At 39.3% G+C, this 17,498-nt stretch overlaps 1 protein-coding gene across 3 annotated transcripts; it reads right to left on the bottom strand.

The window, feature by feature from the left end:
* Positions 1-169: 169 nt before the first annotated feature.
* Ikzf5 (IKAROS family zinc finger 5) lies at positions 170-17,434 on the bottom strand. 3 transcript variants are annotated; one of them, XM_027409158.2, is made up of 4 exons: positions 17,295-17,434; positions 7,774-7,952; positions 5,844-6,026; positions 170-4,133 (listed from the first exon to the last, which is right to left on the bottom strand). In XM_027409158.2, exons 2-4 carry the CDS (start codon positions 7,904-7,906, stop codon positions 3,190-3,192), a joined length of 1,260 nt encoding a protein of 419 aa, XP_027264959.1. In that variant the 5' UTR covers positions 7,907-7,952; positions 17,295-17,434; the 3' UTR covers positions 170-3,189. The 3 variants fall into 3 exon arrangements, with proteins under 3 accessions (XP_027264959.1, XP_027264960.1, XP_027264961.1); XM_027409159.1 differs by lacking the exon at positions 17,295-17,434 and adding an exon at positions 7,323-7,403 and having other exon boundaries at positions 7,774-7,916; XM_027409160.2 differs by lacking the exon at positions 17,295-17,434 and having other exon boundaries at positions 7,778-7,911.
* Between the last annotated feature and the right edge of the window lie 64 nt (positions 17,435-17,498).

Genomic DNA, 17,498 nt, shown 5'->3' with positions numbered 1-17,498 from the left:
AACAGTTAGAAATGAATTTAGATGTATAGTGCTCTTTTGTTGTAAACTCATAACTCTTTCTAGAATGGATTCTAGAAATTCAAACTAGCCAGTCATAAAATCCTTTATATTTTATGTATCATAAATTACAAAAAAATCAATTTGATTCTAATTAAAAAAAACAAAGTCATAAAAAGTGTTATGTTTTTATTCATATATTACAAAAGCAAAGCATTATTCACAATAGGAACTACATACTAGATATAGTTACTTCAGCATTAAACTGCTTTCTTGATCCCTAAACAATATAATGTACCTTACAACTGAAATGCAAGATTTACACCTTGTGTAGACAACATGTCCCATACATCCAGGCATCAACAAAAAGAAGTTAGAAAGCATACACCTACCCGCTAAGGCTAACAAAAACATCGTTAGCAGGGAATTTAAAGTTTTCCAATTTTCTTCACTTGATAAGTATTTTTGCAGTTACCTCTGTTGTGTTTTTTGTTTTTCTTTTTAAGTAATATTCCCTTTGTCAAACAATTCTGCAGATGAACAGCAAACTCATTTCTAAAATGAAACAGCACTGGAACTACCCAATGGAAAAAATTCAAAATAAAAGTCTAGTCTTCACTTGAATGTCAAGAAGTTGTAGCTACACATTACATTAGTAAAATCTGAAAATTATTCCGTTAATCTCTTCACAGTTTCTTAAAAAAATATTAGTGGAGATAAATTACCAACTTTAAAAATCTAAACTTATGTTCACTGAACAAAAATAAATTTAGTTTTAGAACATTGCCTGTTAATGGCAAAGTACTATAAATAGTGCATGTTAAACTTTTCTCAACTCATTTCTATAAAACATCTGGTTAAAAATAAAATGAGGAACATACTTAGTATTTAAGGAAAGAATCTAACATCTTTCCTAATACAGAATTTAACTCAGAATATTTAAGCAAAATCCTAAATCTTTAAAAGTACAATTTCAAAAAAGTTTCTAAGGTAGATTTGCTTCAAAATTTTAGTGCATTTATTTGTAGCTTTATGCATCAACACCTTTGGAAGACCAACTGTGCTCTTTATGGTATTAGAAAATTAGGATTTTTCCTTCTGGTTTGTAATTATGAAAAGTCTCTTCCATATTTAAAGTGAAATGTACTTTCAAAACATTCATCTTTAGTTGTTAGGAAAAACAAAAAGCACATGTCACTGTTTGGCCCAGAATGTAAAGATGATAAAGCTGGCTTTATGGCGAGCTCTTACAGGTTGTTTGGCTTTTGAGACTCTTGAGTTTTGCAGTGATGCCCAGCCTGGCAGGAAACTCCTGGGCTCTAGCAATCTTTCTTCCTGCCTGGGCTTCCCAAGCACCTGGGATTACAGGTGTGCAGCACCACACTGGGCTTCTTCCTCTTTCAGGGAAGTTTTCATAGTCTGTTTGGGGGTATTGCTTTTAGTTGAATCAAACTTAAAAAAATAGCAGTTTCCAAACAACAACCTGTTTCCTTCTGGCAGCTGATAAGCACTACAGTCAAGTTATGCATTTGGAAAGTGTTGCACTAAAACTAAACTAACCAGTGAGTAATTTAAGCAATAGACAAACATCTCTAGAAAGTTAGAGTCATAAGAGAAATGTCTTTGGTGCTGTGCTTTAGCAGTGCAGTTGGGATGAGCCAAGACTGGTTATGCAAGCACAGGCACCCTCTGAATGGCTTTTGAGCACTGGGAGGGAGGGCACAGATCCATTAACAGGGCACTTGGGGCTTAATGGGTAGACACCATTAATATTTCCCTCTTATTTACTGTAAGAGGCCATTTTTGGTTAATTGATACTTGATAGGATATTTCTTTAAGAAGCCAATTAGGAATATTTTCAAGATATTAACAAAATTAAAAATGAAAATTTTGCAAAATACACAGAAACCAAGAGTAAGTGACAATGTTTTATTGTTTTGCCAGGCTCTCTTCAGAGTAAGCTACCTATTACACAATACAAAAATAACAGCTTCCTATGTAAAATGGACCGCTCTAATTATAAACAAATTTAATGTCACATTTAAATGTGCTTTGTATTAACTTCCACTCTTTATCCTTTCCCACTGTGGTGACTATCCCACTGTCACTGTCTGTGAAGATGCACAGGAAGTACCTTACATGGCCTACTCTTCAGAGGAAAGTAGGATCTGTGTGGGCATGTTCTCATTTTCATAGCTATTTCCTAATTATCACATTTTTCTGAGTTTCTATACCTACCTTTCTTGGAAATTATGGGCAGGAGGCAGAAAAGGAAACTCTGGAGGTTGTTTTGAAGCATCTTAATAAGACAGATTAACCCCACTTCCTCTTTGGTCATCTGAGATTAGGAAGAATAAGATTATCAGTGTGGTTGTCAGTCTTACCTGACACCACTAATAGCTGAATGCAGAATTTAAACGAAAGATTCAGATTGAAAAAGGCATCTAGCACTCTGGTATATTTACCTGTGACTTGAAAATAATACTTAGAAATATATATATATATATAAAAATGAAAAACTAACATGTTTAAACTAAACATTAAATGAAGAGATATCTCCAATATCAAACACAATTTTCAATTTAGCCAAAAATTTCCAGGACTTTAATTTTTATAATTTAAATTTGAAAAGAATTACTTTGTATTTCCCATTGAAGAAAAAGGTTTATTACACTGAAATAACTCTGCTGTTTTTGGTTGAAATGAAACTAATTCAACTTAAGTGAATGGAAATAGCATTTTAATTAAGAGCAAATCTAAAGGCAGTTTGTCTACAAACACTGAAATGTTGTAAAAGGTTTTATGAGAAGTTTATTGTGCCACTTTGAAATATGGCAGAAGGAATATTTAGCTGTAATATATATACTGAAGCATCAAGAATACAGATAACCCTGGGAGTCCTTATGGACAAATGTAGGAAACAGAACACCTGGTAAGATTCCTACTGTACTTCAACTCTTACATGTCTAAGTGAAAAAGATATCAATGCATCTAACTATCTAATGCATAAATAACCCTGACCAGACTTGTATGAAAAGTTAACAAACCCCTTTTCACTATCAAATTACTAGTTTATGAATAGAATGTATAAATTTTAAATTAGCAGATACCTTATTAGGGATGATCAAAACTAAAGACCAAACTACAAAACCCCCAAAAGGCCAAACCAAGTGAGGACAATGTTGATTGTGTTCAGTGCTGGTTATGTTGCCCTCTTGCAAAATGACAGGCAAAATCATACTTGTTTTTACATTTGCATCCACATATATTACACTGAAAAGGATTTTCGTAGCCATGGCATCCCATGTGAATAGTGTAAAGGATATTGTCTGCAAAGTACATATCACAGTGCTGGCAGTGGTGTAGAAGCTGAGGATCCTGGACCGGCAGGGTTGGAGCTGGAGTGCTTGGCTGGCTGTTTCCTATGCTGGGGGTACTGGTGTGGGCACTTGGTTCGCTGCTCGGCCCTGCCACTGGACTGTAGTTCCTCTGACTGTGCGATGGCCGAGGTTCTGGGCTTGTGGGGGAGGAGCTCTGAGGAATACTTGCTGATACAGCAGAGACTACTGCTTGGGCAGAGGGCTGCTGAATCATGAAAGGCTTTTCATCAGGGCAGGGAACTACATCAGGGGAGGCAGGGTTTTGGTTTTCTGGTGGCAAGCTGGACAGCTGTCCTGCTAAAGTTGAGAGCTGATTCAAAGGGTTGTCAACCATGAGTTCTTGTGGGTCCCTTGGCAGGCCACCAGTTGGTGTAGTTTTCGCCATAGTTTCATAGGAGTCAGTCTGAATATTTGGGATTTCGTGGGTAAAATCATTAAGGTAGTCTGGTTTCTGGACCACCATGGAAGGTGGACTTAAGTTAATTAGTGCTCTTCTGCTGTACCCCAGATTGCTTGTTTTCTTTTGTAAAACCCCCCACATTTTCTTACTGCTTAAGGAAGACCTGGTACCTTTAATTGGTACCATTTTATGTTTGCGCCTTCGATGGTGGGACAGGTTACTTCGGTCACTGCAGCGGAAGGAACACAATTCACATTTGTATGGTTTTTCCCCAGTATGGGAACGCATGTGGGCTTCCAGATGGCGCTCATAAGCAGATGCAAATGGGCATAAATGACACCTGTGAGGTTTCTCACCTGTTTGAGAGAGAAATGGGAGAAATTGCAAGAGTAGCTCATTTATAGGACTTTTTATGTTTGTCCACTGGATGTGGAATTGATACAAAAAATAAAATGCTTTTCAGAAATTCAGAATTGTATAATAGGTTAGTAAAATCTGTAAAGAAACCTAAAAACTGAAATAAAGCTTAAGAATTCATTAGCAACAATTGTGGTATATAGCTTCTATTTAGTATGAAAACCATTTACAGTTTCCTCACATAATAAAATTTTATCAACAGTATGTTTCAAAGTATATGTTCACAGATCTATGCATAAATACTTTTTTTACTCAGCAACTCCCCTCCTTAAAAGAAGTCTTTGTATTAACTTATATGAGTTATAGGACATACCCTTTAAATTTTCCAAGGCTCCTCCTCTACTTTCTTCTTACTCTTCTAGTTCAGAAGGACTGTGGTAGTTTGAATGTAACTGGCCTCCATACTCTTATCGGGAGTGCACCATAAGGAGGTGTGGCTTTGTTGGAGTAGATGTGTAGGCGTGGCCTTGCTGGGGGAAGTGTGTCACTGTGGGAGTGGGCTCTGAGGTCTCTGGGGCTCAAGATACCACCCAGTGCCATAGCCCACTTCTTGTTGCCTTCTGATCAAGCTGTAGCCAGCACTGTGTCTATCTGCATGCCACCATGCTCCCTGCCATGATGATAATGGACTGAACCTATGAAACTCTAATTGAGCCACCTCAATTAAATGTTTTCCCTCAAAGAGTTGTTGTGGTCATGGTGTCCCTTCACAGCAATTGAAACCCTGAGACAGAAGTGCTGTACTGGCTGGTTTTGTGTGTCAACTTTACACAAACTAGAGTCATCAGAGAGGAAGGAGCCTTAATACAGGAAATGCCTCCATAAGATCCATCTGTAAGGCATTTTCTCAATTAGTGATCAATGGGGGAGGGACCAGCCCATGGTGGATAGTGCCATTCCTGGGCTGGTGTCCTTGGTTTCTATAAGAAAGCAGGCTGAGCAAGCCAGGGGAAGCAAGCACCCCTCCATGGCCTCTGCATCAGCTCCTGCCTCTGGGATCCTGCTCTGAGTTCCTGTCCAGACTTCCTTCAGTGATGAACAGCAATGCTGAAGTGGAATGTGGTAGGTGCTCTGTCCTTCTCAGGTGACTCAGTCTCACATTCTAAATGACAGTTTTACATATTTGGAGAGTTTGGGCTTTAAATAAAATTGGTCCCTGCTAGCTCTGAGGGTACAAAGATGGCCTCTGGATGTCCTCAAGGAGCTTTCCAGGCTACCAAGATGTGATAAAGGAGCACAGACTTCTAGGGAGAACACAGGAGAAACACCTGGGCTTGGGTGAGGGCAAGACATTAGATTTCTCAAAAGGGTGGCTAGAGAGACATGAGTTTAGCAAGTGCACTCTGCAAGTGTACAGAAGCCTTTCTCTTTTCTAGAAGTTAAACATTATTTTGAAGAAAAAGACCGAAATTGACCTCTCCAACCTGAGAGCAGGAAGACAATAAAAGATTATGTAGATCAAGCAGGACAATGGGTAGGAGGATCAAGATCTCCAAGGAGCCTGTTTGCAGTATTTGTATCCTTTAGGCCACTGCTTTGTAAAAAAAAATGGAGTTAGTACCCAACAAATCTTCATCAGCCTTGTTTTGAACAATCAGAACTATATGGACTTGTGCTCCAGTGTCCTTCTCCAGCTGTTTCTCCATTACCTGTGTGGATCCTGATATGCTCAATGAGCCGGGCTGTTCCTTTGCTGGCATAGTTGCAGTACCGACACTTCAGCTTCCCATCAAAGGTCCTTTCAAACCCGTCTACTAACATTCCTGAGTTTTCATCCAGGGAAACTTCAACAGATGGGTGATCAAGTCCATTTTGATCACCATCTGTTCCAGCTATAAACAAAAGCAAAAGCAATCATGCACCTCAGAATCAACTAAGTTCACCATTTTAGACTCAGGTGGTTGCGGATTTTCAGATTGATCGCTTCCTTCGCAAGAGTAATTCATAGGAACAATTCAGACTTTTTAAACTGGGACAAATTTTAAACAAAAGTAGAATTTTACTCTAAGAACCTTTAAAGAGGACCTCCAATTATTTACAAATAAATTTTATCAATTCTCAATATGCTTTTAAAGAAAGCAGGTAAGATAGAAAGGAATAAAGAGATTCCTTAAAGTCACAGTCACACTCAGGTGTCTGTGATACTGGCCATAACCATTTTGATTAGCAATTGTGACAGTTCTAAAACACTAACTCAATTTCTTTTGGTCTAAAAAAAAGGACAATTGGGTACTGTGTTAGAGTCATTTGTGTTCTAGATTCTGGGTTACATTTAGGATCTTTATTCCTTCTTCTTCATGGGAACAGGACTTTGGCTGGATACCAGAAGGCATACTCCTCACATATCAGTTTAAACCCTATTCCTTTTCTTCTGCCTTTCACCAGAAATAATTTTTCTGGGCTGGGCAAGTCCAGCAAATTGGTCCAAAAGTAACCAACTAGAGAGTTCAGGCTTGTGGTCTCCGTTTCTCCCCACTGTTTTCCTAGACCCTCATGCTCACATTTTGATGTGTGCATCAATTACTTAGGTGACCTTAATAAAATAAACTGAGTCACTAGACCCAGGGTAGGACCTGGTACCTGTAACAAAACTTTTGCAGGGGGAGGGGGGAAGAAAGGGGTGATTCCTGATCGTTGCTGTCAATCCCTGCATCTTCATGTCTTAGAAGATCTAGGTCAGAGGCCAGCAAATGTTTTCTACAGGACTGAGATAGTAAATACTTAAAGCCAGATAGGCTTTGTCTCTATCACAAAACCCAACTCTGCTGCTGTCCTATAAAAGCAGCTATAGAAAATAAGCAAGCTGGGGATGAATACAGCTCATTGTATAACACTTGCCCAATGTATGCAATAGATGTTGATCCCCAGCAGTACAAACCAGCTAGAAATATGTAAAGAAGCAAGCATGTATGTGTCCCAATAAAACTTTATGAACAATGAAATTTGAACTTCATATAATTCTCATGTGTTATTTTTAGTATTTTTTTCAATCATTGCTGATCATACAAAGTAATTTTCAGACTGCAAGCCATAGGAAAGCAGTTATATGAGGCCTATGGGTGGTATTCTGCTGACCCTAAACTAGGTTAAGAACAGTGCATGTGATCCACAAACTACAGAGACTTTACCTCTAGCAGGCTCACCAAATCTTTGCTTCCTCTAGTTTAGTTTCTCTTCTTGAATGGGTAAATGTGGACAGCCTTCTTTCACTTAAAGAGAAAAAAAAATCCCTAGTTGGGGCTCACTCAGATCTAACCCACATCGCTCCATGGGCAAATTCTCTGTGAACAAATTCTCTGGGTTCTTCGAATAGACTGTCAGCTAATAGAACATGAAGGACGGACAACGGATTTAGAAGCCCTAACCTTCAACAAGATTATAACAGTTCTCTAGACTACATTAAATCATTGTCCCATAGCAAAACTCTGTTGAAAGAAGGGAGAAAAGGCCTCCTGTGTCTTTCTGGGAAAGAAAAGAATGCTCCACTTTGGTAGATAGTGATGCCCATGAATGGAGAGCCATGCACCAATACTGACACATTAACAAGTGTGAACTTTGATAGTATTAAAATAAGTCTACCTCCCTGAAGAGTCTCTGCTTCTTTGTCCCCACTAACTGATCCCGAGATCATGTTCACATGGTGTGTCTGCTGTGTCAGGTATTCCTGGAAATCTTTCACAAAGTCCAAAGGCTCTGGTTTCTTTTCACCCATCTTGGTGCTTTTTCTTTCTTCCTTTTAAGTTGGAAATTTGTTATATCTAGGGAACAAGGAAAAAGAGAACCCAGAAATAAAAAGTTTACACTATTTACGGAGAACACAGCACAAAATAAAACAATATAGGCAAAAACTATTTTGTATAAGACATTGTTGTACAAAGCAATAGAAAAATAAAAGCTGTCTTCAATACTCTATAATCTATCTGAATAATTGAAGACATACAAAACAGTGAGAAACAAATTACCAAGACAGAAAACACACACACACACACACACACATACTTTACTTATAACATCCAAATACTGACAATTAACCAAATGCCCACCCCCCAATAATACCACATGTAAACTGGTTGTAGCATGTTCACATAATAGGCTATAGCTGTGAAAATAAGCAAACTTCAGCTGCATGCAGTAACACAGATGCAACTCACCATCATAATGTTGGGCACTAGAAGCCAGACAAAAGTTATTAGTATATGATCTACAGAAGAAAACTAATATCCAGTAACAGAAATAAGGAGACTGTAGCCCTAGCTTGCTAGGGCAGACAGAGCCTAGTACTGGAAGGGACATAAAAAAAGAGTTTCTGAGTTGCTGGCTGCCGTCCATTTCTTCATATAGATGCTGAATTCATGCCCTATGCACTCTTAAAATCCAATAGGCCAAGCTTTAAGATTTATAAGCTTTTCTATATACATGTTAGCTTTCAAGAAAAAGCTAAGCAATAGAGAACTGAGTAATCTTTGCATACCTACTGGTAGCCATTAGAGATGAAAAATTACTCATTAAATCATTTGAGTTTAGTTTAAAAAAAAAATTCCCCAGAAACCTATCTACAAATTTGGGTTGGCTATAGAGGAACTGAAATGAAAGTGTATGTAGGTTCAAGCTTTAACAATGTCAAATAATTTTTCAGTCATTATACTGATTTATTCTTCTACCAGCAATGAGTAAGAGTAGTTGATTCGCACTCTCACCAGCAGTTGGCTTTTTTATCGTGGCCATTCTGGAGGGAATGTGGCACTATCGCACCAGTTTTGTTTTAATGATTAATGAAGTTGTACAAGTGGCTACTCATATTCTTTTGTTTTGAGTAATGTCTGTTAGTCTTCCCATAGATTATGTCATTTCTAAATAAAAATTCACACACACACACACACACACACACACACACTCTCACACTTGTTTTTCAAGACATGGCTTCTCTGTGTAGCACTGGCTGTCCTGGAACTCACTCTGTAGACCAGGCTGGCCTTGAACTAGATCCACCTGCCTCTGCCTCCCCAAATGCTAGGATTAAAGGCATGTGCCATTAAGGCTTTCAAGATTTTTTCTGAAAGCAAGTGGCAGTATAAGTCATATAAATCACAATAGTACTAACACTAAATAATAATCAAAAGAAAATGAGACTGTACCAAAAACAGAGTTCATTTGGATAACATTTTCACCCACATTTTAAAGATTAACTTACAAAATGTAGTCATTGGGATATTTGAATACAAGAAAATATGTATTAGTCTTTGTCTCCATGTCCTGTGCTGAACATTTTCAGGCATTTTTTAAATTGAAAATAGGCTTTTTTATACAATATATTCTGTTCAAGTTTCCCCTCTCTGGACTCAACTCCCCACCCACGTAAATCACACACACCCCCTCTTTAGAATACCAACAGACATCTAAAAAATAGTAAAGTAAGATAAAATAAAAACAGAAAAGCCAAAGAAAAAGCATGAGAAAACACATATAAATGTAGAATCATACATGTTCACACATACAGAAATCCCATAAAGATACAACACTAGAAACCATAATATATACTCAAGAGACCTGTAAGGAAAAATAAATAAATAAATAAAAATAAAGCCCAGACAAAACATTATGAGACAATGAAATTCCAAAAATGCCTTTGAGTTCATTTTGTATTGGCCATCTACTGGGCACAGGGTCTGTCCTTGAGAGTGGCTTGTATACCCAGTGAGACTCCATTGGAGAAAGATTTTCTTTTATGTTATCAACTGGAGATAGCTTCTGGGTTAGGGATGGGGTCTTGTGTCCAGTTCCTCTCTCAGCGCCGAGACCCCCTCTGGCTTTTATTCATGCACGCCCTCTGCATGCTGCCACAGTCTTTATGAACAAAAGTATTTTATGTTACTTTTTCTAATTAAAATATAACAACATCATTTTCCCCATTCCCTCTTCTCTCTCCAACTCCTCTCATTTCCCCAAGTCCATTTAGTGTTGCTTGCATGTATATAATTTCAGGGCTCACAACTTGGTATTGGGTAACCAATTAGGGGGCCCATTCCTAAGGAAGACTAATTTTCCCTTTCTCAGTAGTCATTAGTTATCTGTAGTTCTTTGTCTAGGGATGGGTCCCATGAGAGTTTCCCCTTCCACCTTAGCATTGTATTGGTGCTGTCATTGTTCCCGTCTTGTTTAGGCAGCCATGTTTGTTGAGACATCATGGGTAGCCTCCCTTTCATTTCTAGGAGATACAATCTCACAGTACATTTCCTGATTCACTGGTTCTTATGATCTTTCTGGCCCTTCTTGTATAATGTTCCCTGAGTTTTGGGTGCAGGAATTGTGTTGCAGGTGTATCTTCTAGGGCTAAGCACCCCATGATTGATTGTTTTCTGCATATTGAGCACTATGGTTTTCTGTAATGGTCTCAATCAGCTGCAAAGAGAAACTTCTTTGATGAAGAATGTGAGGCACATTCTGGGTATAAGAATAAGTATTTAGAATGCTGTTAGGGAATTATGCTGGTTTATTAAAGTGATGATAGTAGGTTCTCTTCTAAGACCCACGACACCACTATCCCTATGTAGTTGGGCAGGTTTCCAGTACTAGGCATGATTTCCTTCCTGTTGAGTGGGCATTGAGTCCAATTCGATGACTGCTGGTTACGGCCAAGAAATGACTGCCACTATTGCATCTACAGGGAAATCACGCCATGTTGGCCATTGTTGTGGTTTATAAGATCCAGTCCTTGCTTACCTGTAATTCAGCACTTAGGAGGTGGAGGCAGGAGAATCATTGCAAGGCCAGCCTCCACTACATAATGAGTTTGAGGATCCTGTCTCAAAAACTTAAAAACAAAACAAAAAACAAAACAAAAATGAATTTTTTATTAAAAAAGTAAAATAAGACACGAGAGTAAAGGGGAATAGGAATACATTAGGAATACAGAAGTAGAAAAGAGGCAAAGCAGACAAAAAAATGGGGGTAACAGAAGGGAGAAAACTGACCAAAGCATATCTCATGCATGTACAGAAATGTCATAATTAAGACCTCCCTTTTTTAAACAATAACTTTTTAAAAAAGAGTTTATTTATTATGTATACAGTGTTCTGTCTGCATGTATGCCTGCAGACCAGATGAGGGCACCAGATCTCACTACAGATGATTGTGAGCTGCCATGTGGTTGCTGGGAATTGAACTCAGGACCTCTGGAAGAACAGCCAGTGCTCTTAACTGCTGAGCTATCTCTCCAGCCCCAATTAAGACCCCTTTTACAATTAAGATATACTAATTTTAAATGAATCATGTCCAGGATAGATTATTAAATTATAAAGGCTATAGACCTCTTATAATTGTCTGTGTTCTGATTATAAAAGCTATAAATAGGGCTGAAGGGATAGCCCAGTCAGTAATGTGGCATGCAAGTATTAGGATCTGTTCAAATCCCTAGCATCCACAGAAAAGGGCCAGCATGTCAGAAGGCACCTGTAACACTCAGCATTGGGGAGGTAGAGAGAGCTATATAGAGGAAGACACCTGATGTCAGCTTGTAGTCTCCACATACATGCACATGTGCATCTTCACATAATGCATGCACACACACACACACACACACACACACACACACACACATATATATACACACACACTCTCTCTCTCTATACACACACACACACACACACACACACAAACACAAAAAGCTGTAAGAAAAAAATCCCAGTTTTTATATCTCAATTCAGAATTTCTTCTTGCCAATCAATTCATAACAAAGTGATACATTTCCCCCAAAAAATGAATATACTTTAATGGGTTTCAAAAAAGCAAGACAAATTTTACAAAATCTTGATTAGAAAGCTTAGCAATGTGGCAGTATAACATATAACAATGCAACAAAAACACAAGACTTGCCATAGCAAGCAGAAGAAAATGGTATTTTTATACACCCAACTTTAGTTTAAGGACAGAAATAAGCCCAATTATAGAGCAGGGCTGACATATTTTGACAATCTTAGTTATTCAATTACTCACACTGTCACATTACAAATTTCACTGTGTTCTCTGACACAAATTATATGCCTCTATCAATTATGCATGACGGATTAAAGAAAAAATGCCCATGAAATAACTGAAAATGTTCCAAACATGAAGACCAGCTTCTGAATTAGAGAGTCAAGCATTCTTATATGGCTTAATCTACACAACTGTCCAAGATTTAAAAACTGTCAGCTGGGCAGTGGTGACACACATCTTTAATCCCAGTACTCAGGAGGCAGAGGCAGGCGGATCTCAGATTGAGGCCAGCCTTGTCTACAGAGTAAGTTTCAGGACATACACAGAGAAACCCTTTTCCAAAAACCAAAACCAAACAAACAAAATAACTAAGAGTCCTTTCATTCCTGGGCATCTCTGTGTCCATCAGACCTGTATCATCTACATCACACATATCTGTGGGCAGTAGGAATGACAAACAAGCTACTTACAGAGCAGCGAGCAATCAAACAGACTCATGTAAATGATAGGTGCCTGAATCTAAGTGGAGTCTTTGGCTCAAACTCCAGCTTCTTCCATCTCAGGTCAATACCTCTAAAGCATAATATATAGGAAAACAATAATTCTGAAGCTAAAAAATACTCCCTGCTATAAAAAGAAAATATGGGTTTGCTATCCAAACCATCTAGACAAAAACAAGAACAACTCCTGAGGATGTTGTTCAATACTGACCAATTTTAAAACCTTGACAAACATGATATAAATGATATATACACGGAGTCAACCAACTGTGAATGGAAACCATTTAAAAATTTTAAAAGTGCATCCTGAACAATTTACACTCATTTTCCTTGGTGTCCCCTAAACAATACAGAATCAGAATGACTTACGCTGTGTACAGTATAGACAATCTGGGGACTACATAAAGAGAATGCTAGTGTGTGCCTATAATTCCAGCACTCAGTGGCCAAGGCAAAAGAATTCAAGACCAGTCTAGGCAACACATAAAAATCCCATGTAAAAAAGAAAAAAAAAAATGTGTAATAGGTTACATGCAAATCCTATTGCATTTTATGTAGAGATTGAACATCCTCAGATTTTAGTATCTACAAGGGGCCCTACAATCAATCCCTCAGGAATATAGAGGAAAAACTAACTGTATATAGGTTAGGAAATCAGAAAAGTATAATCTCTCAAACCAGTATCGTTCTAACTGGCTGTGAACTTGACACCTTCGACTTTTTAATCAAGAAATTACTCAGATTTTCAATGTAAAATGTCATCAGAAAAACATATTTCAGCATTTCTTAATATTATTATAGATTCTGATGCTGTACTCCAAGCCAGATCTACTCTTTGCTAACTGATATTGCTCCAAATGAAAATTTCTATGTTGAAATCCTAACCTCTGATATGACATTTGTTGTGATGGTAGAGTTGTCATAAGAATAATAGTTAAATTTCCTCTCTGTTTTCTGCAATATGAGTATATAACCAGAAACCAGATCCTGTATCTGCTAGCACCTCCAACCTTAACGAAAGCTTGTTTAAATCACCTAACCTGTGCTGGGTGGTTTTTGTCAACCTGACACAAATCCAGGCATAGCCAGGAAGAGACTTTTTTTTAGTTTGGAATAGGGTCACAGTGGCTGGCCTGGAACTCACTATGTAGACCAGGCTGGCCTTCAACTTACAGATATCCCCTTGTCCCTGTCTCTCCTGAGTGCTGAAATTAAAGGCTTGTGTTACCACAATGCCTGGAAGAGGAATCTTACTTGAGAAAATGCATCCATAAAATTGCTTGTAGGCAAACCTGTGGGCAGGCTATTGACTTGATTAACGATTGATGCGTAAGGGCCCAGCTCACTGTGGGCAGTCCCTCCCTGGGCAGGTGGTCCTGAGTTGTACAAAATGCAAGCTGAACAAGCCAAGAGAAGCAAGCTAGTAAGCATGAAGGAAAAGCCCCGAGTTCTGCACCACAATTCCTGCCCTGCTGAGTTCCTGCCCTGACATTCTTCAGTGAGGGACTGTTACATGGAAGGACAGGATAAAATAAACCCTATCCTCCTTGGGTTACTTTTAGTCATGATGGTTTGTTGGTCTGTTTGTTTGAAGCAGGGTCTTTCTACACAGTCCTGGATGTCCTAGAACTCACACTGGCCTCAAATTCAGAGATCCACCAGCCTCTGCCTCCCTAGTGCTGGGATTAAAACTGTGCACCACCATACCCAGCTAGTCATCATGTTTTAAGACATAGTCCATACAGTTTGTTATAACAGTGTGAACAAAGATATAGGTCTACTTCATCAAGAGAATAACTTCCACCTTTTAAGACACCTAATAGAGGAAAAATATCTAAGAATTAATATTTCATTTATCCCATATATACAATCAAACACCTTCTAATCTGGAGCTAATGATTTAAAAGGAGTGTTAAGATACAAAGAGGAAAAGACCCACAGCTGTGAAACAGGTAATATAAAAATCAAAGGGTGTTCTTTCCTACACCATCGTGAGGCAGAGGCCCAGTGTGGTTTCTCGCCCTGTTTTCTCACAGGACTTTCAGAATCAAGCAATTCCTGGCCAAGATACAAAAGTAAGATCATTCTATTCCCCAATGGATTCAGATGAAAACTGATAACAAACCCTGTACAACACCACGACACTGGAGGAGAAAGAGGCAGGATCTGCAAGCATTTACACACAATGTCATGACTGAGGGTTTATGCTGAATCATGGGCATCCATCAATCCTACCAGATGGAACTGAACATTTTTTAACCTCTGGAGATTTGGTCATGTTTAAATTGGGGTTTGATTTGCTTTTATCTGTTCCACATGAACCAACTGGTTTGTTCACCAATAAAATACATAGAACCTTTCAAAAAAAAAAAAAATCAAAGAGACAAGAGAGATGACTCACAGTTAAGAGCACTTGGCTGCTCTTGAAAAGGACCTGAGTTCAATTCCCAACATGCACATGGAGGCTTCTATGCATCTCTAACGAGTTCCAAGGGATCTGATGCCCTCTTCAAGCCTTTGTGGGCACCATGTATACACATGATACAAAGATATATGTAGACAAAAGACCCATATGCATGAAATAAAATAAAAATAAATAAATTTAAACCAAAAATCTTTTTAACATGCCCTCCCCACTGACTAGGGGAGAACTGAAAGAGCTTGATTACGGAATGGTATGGTATATCTCATTTATCTGGCATTTCTAAAAAGGAAATGTTTACACCAAAAGGTTACTATCCATAAGTAAGAATACTTAGCCCTAACTTATTTGATATTTTAAAAACAGATGTTAAGCAGAAATACACAGTTGTTTATAGTTCAACAGTTCTGTCTACTTCTATAACCTATTGATATGGTCACAGGAAGACTTCCTCTCCAAGAGAATATACATTAGTGAAGAAGGCTGACAAACACGAGAAACGTGGGCCTTCAAAAACCATTAGACCACAATTCCTGAGTTCCTAATTGCTTAAGACTGAAGGCACTAACACTGTGATGAGGCTCTTCTGAGAAATCAGAAAACATAGTATAATAAAGTAAAACAGAAACAAAACCACATCAGAAGAAATCCAAAAGAAGAATTATACAATATAATCTTTTTGCCCCAAATTACTTCCACCTTTTCTTTCCATTGCAACACTGACAAACCATCGAATAATTGAAATTTACTCTGGAGACACACCAAAGGATTCCAAAAGGTCATGGAGGGAATTTCAACTAAAATTCAAAAGCCACAAAAAGTCTGCAAAGAAAGGCACACAGTCAAAACTTTATTAGCAACTACAGCTCTAACAAACTAATAAGACAACTTGTGTGTCATTATCACTAACAAAAACAATTAGGCCAAAAAAAAAAAAAAAAAGCAATAGCAAATCGTGGTGGCCCACAATTAAAACGTAGTCACTTTCGTTACTAACATTTTGCCATTAGTGATTTTACTTTTAACAAAGATTTAAATGTAATTCCACATTTAATACATTAATTTCCGTTATTCACAGCATACATCCAGAGATGTTAGGCTTAGTGTTGCTGAATAAGTGTAGTTGCATTAAAAAGTACATTAGCCCTATACTAGGGGAATACTTGTAACAACCACCAGAGCTCAACAGGGGCGTATCTGATCCCCGTCTTCATTATCTCTTTTAAAGTACAACAGTTACGGTTTCCTGGGAAACACCGGACCATTACAGAAAAAGAACATCAAATATGTCAGTTCCCTACAAAGAACTTCCAAGAAAACATTAATCCTCAGTTGTGCTGAATACAACATAAACTCAAGACAAAATTTTAAAGTAGTCCAGATATTTTAAACAACCGTCTTCATTTTGGGTCTTCTAAATGTAATTTCCCTGGATCTCACAATATAAGAGGTCTCCATGTCTTCTCTCACTTGTCACTCCTCTGTCCAAGCACATAAAGGGGTCCATTAAATGGGCCACGTGGTTACTGGCAGACACAACCGACTACACTTTGGATCCAGTTAGACATAGGGCACGCTCATGCTCGGCTGAGGAGCTACGCTGAGCATCCACGATCATTCGGGACAGTCTATTAGGGACGTAAACCCTGAATGAATCCGAAGAGCTCTTTGCTGTAACATCCTTCCCACCCTAATCTGTTCCCAACACGAGAAGGTACAAGCAGCAGAAACCAGTCCTGGAAGAGAAAACTCGAGGGTTTAGAAACTCCTTCCCAACAGCCGGAGACCGGCTTCGGACAAACACCCTCTTCCAGGGTTCCCATTACCTGGCTCTGCTGGGGTCGAGTCCTGACCTTAGCACCCCGAGAACACGGCACACAGGGGGCAACCCCCTTTCCTGATCGCCACCTGTCAGAGCAGGAGGCAGCTCCCCACCCTGAGCCTCCCCGCTCCCGCCCGACGGCGCCGACTCGCGAGCCGATCCCTCCGGGCGGCGGACCCAGTCACCTACATGCTCGACCCAAGAATGTCCGGGGTCACCACGCTGCTAGCCCCCGGGGCGCGCACGACCCCTCCGCTGTGGCCAAGGCTACGGGTGGTGGCAGCCGGCCCGCGATGAACCCGGCACTTTACCTTCCGCCATTCCGACAACGTGCCCTGCTTAACCGTGGCGCCGCCGTACAAGCTGACATCCCGTTACTCACCTCCTGACAACTGCACCGAAGAATCCGCACAACCTTGTTCGCCGCCGCCACCGCCTCAGCGTTCGCCAGCGTCGCAGCTGCGACCGCCATGTTTGTTGTGTCTCCTCTCCCTCCCGGCTCCCCGCCTTGCCCAAGTCTCGCGTGAGCGAGCTGTAGGGAGCAATTGGAGAGCGCTTATGTCTCTACTGGGGTTCCGTAGGCGGG

Source organism: Cricetulus griseus, chromosome 3, assembly GCF_003668045.3.
Source record: "Cricetulus griseus strain 17A/GY chromosome 3, alternate assembly CriGri-PICRH-1.0, whole genome shotgun sequence".
Lineage (NCBI taxonomy): Eukaryota > Metazoa > Chordata > Mammalia > Rodentia > Cricetidae > Cricetulus > Cricetulus griseus.
The sequence above is the reverse complement of the archived record's forward strand: the minus strand, read 5'-3'. Positions and strand labels throughout refer to the sequence as shown.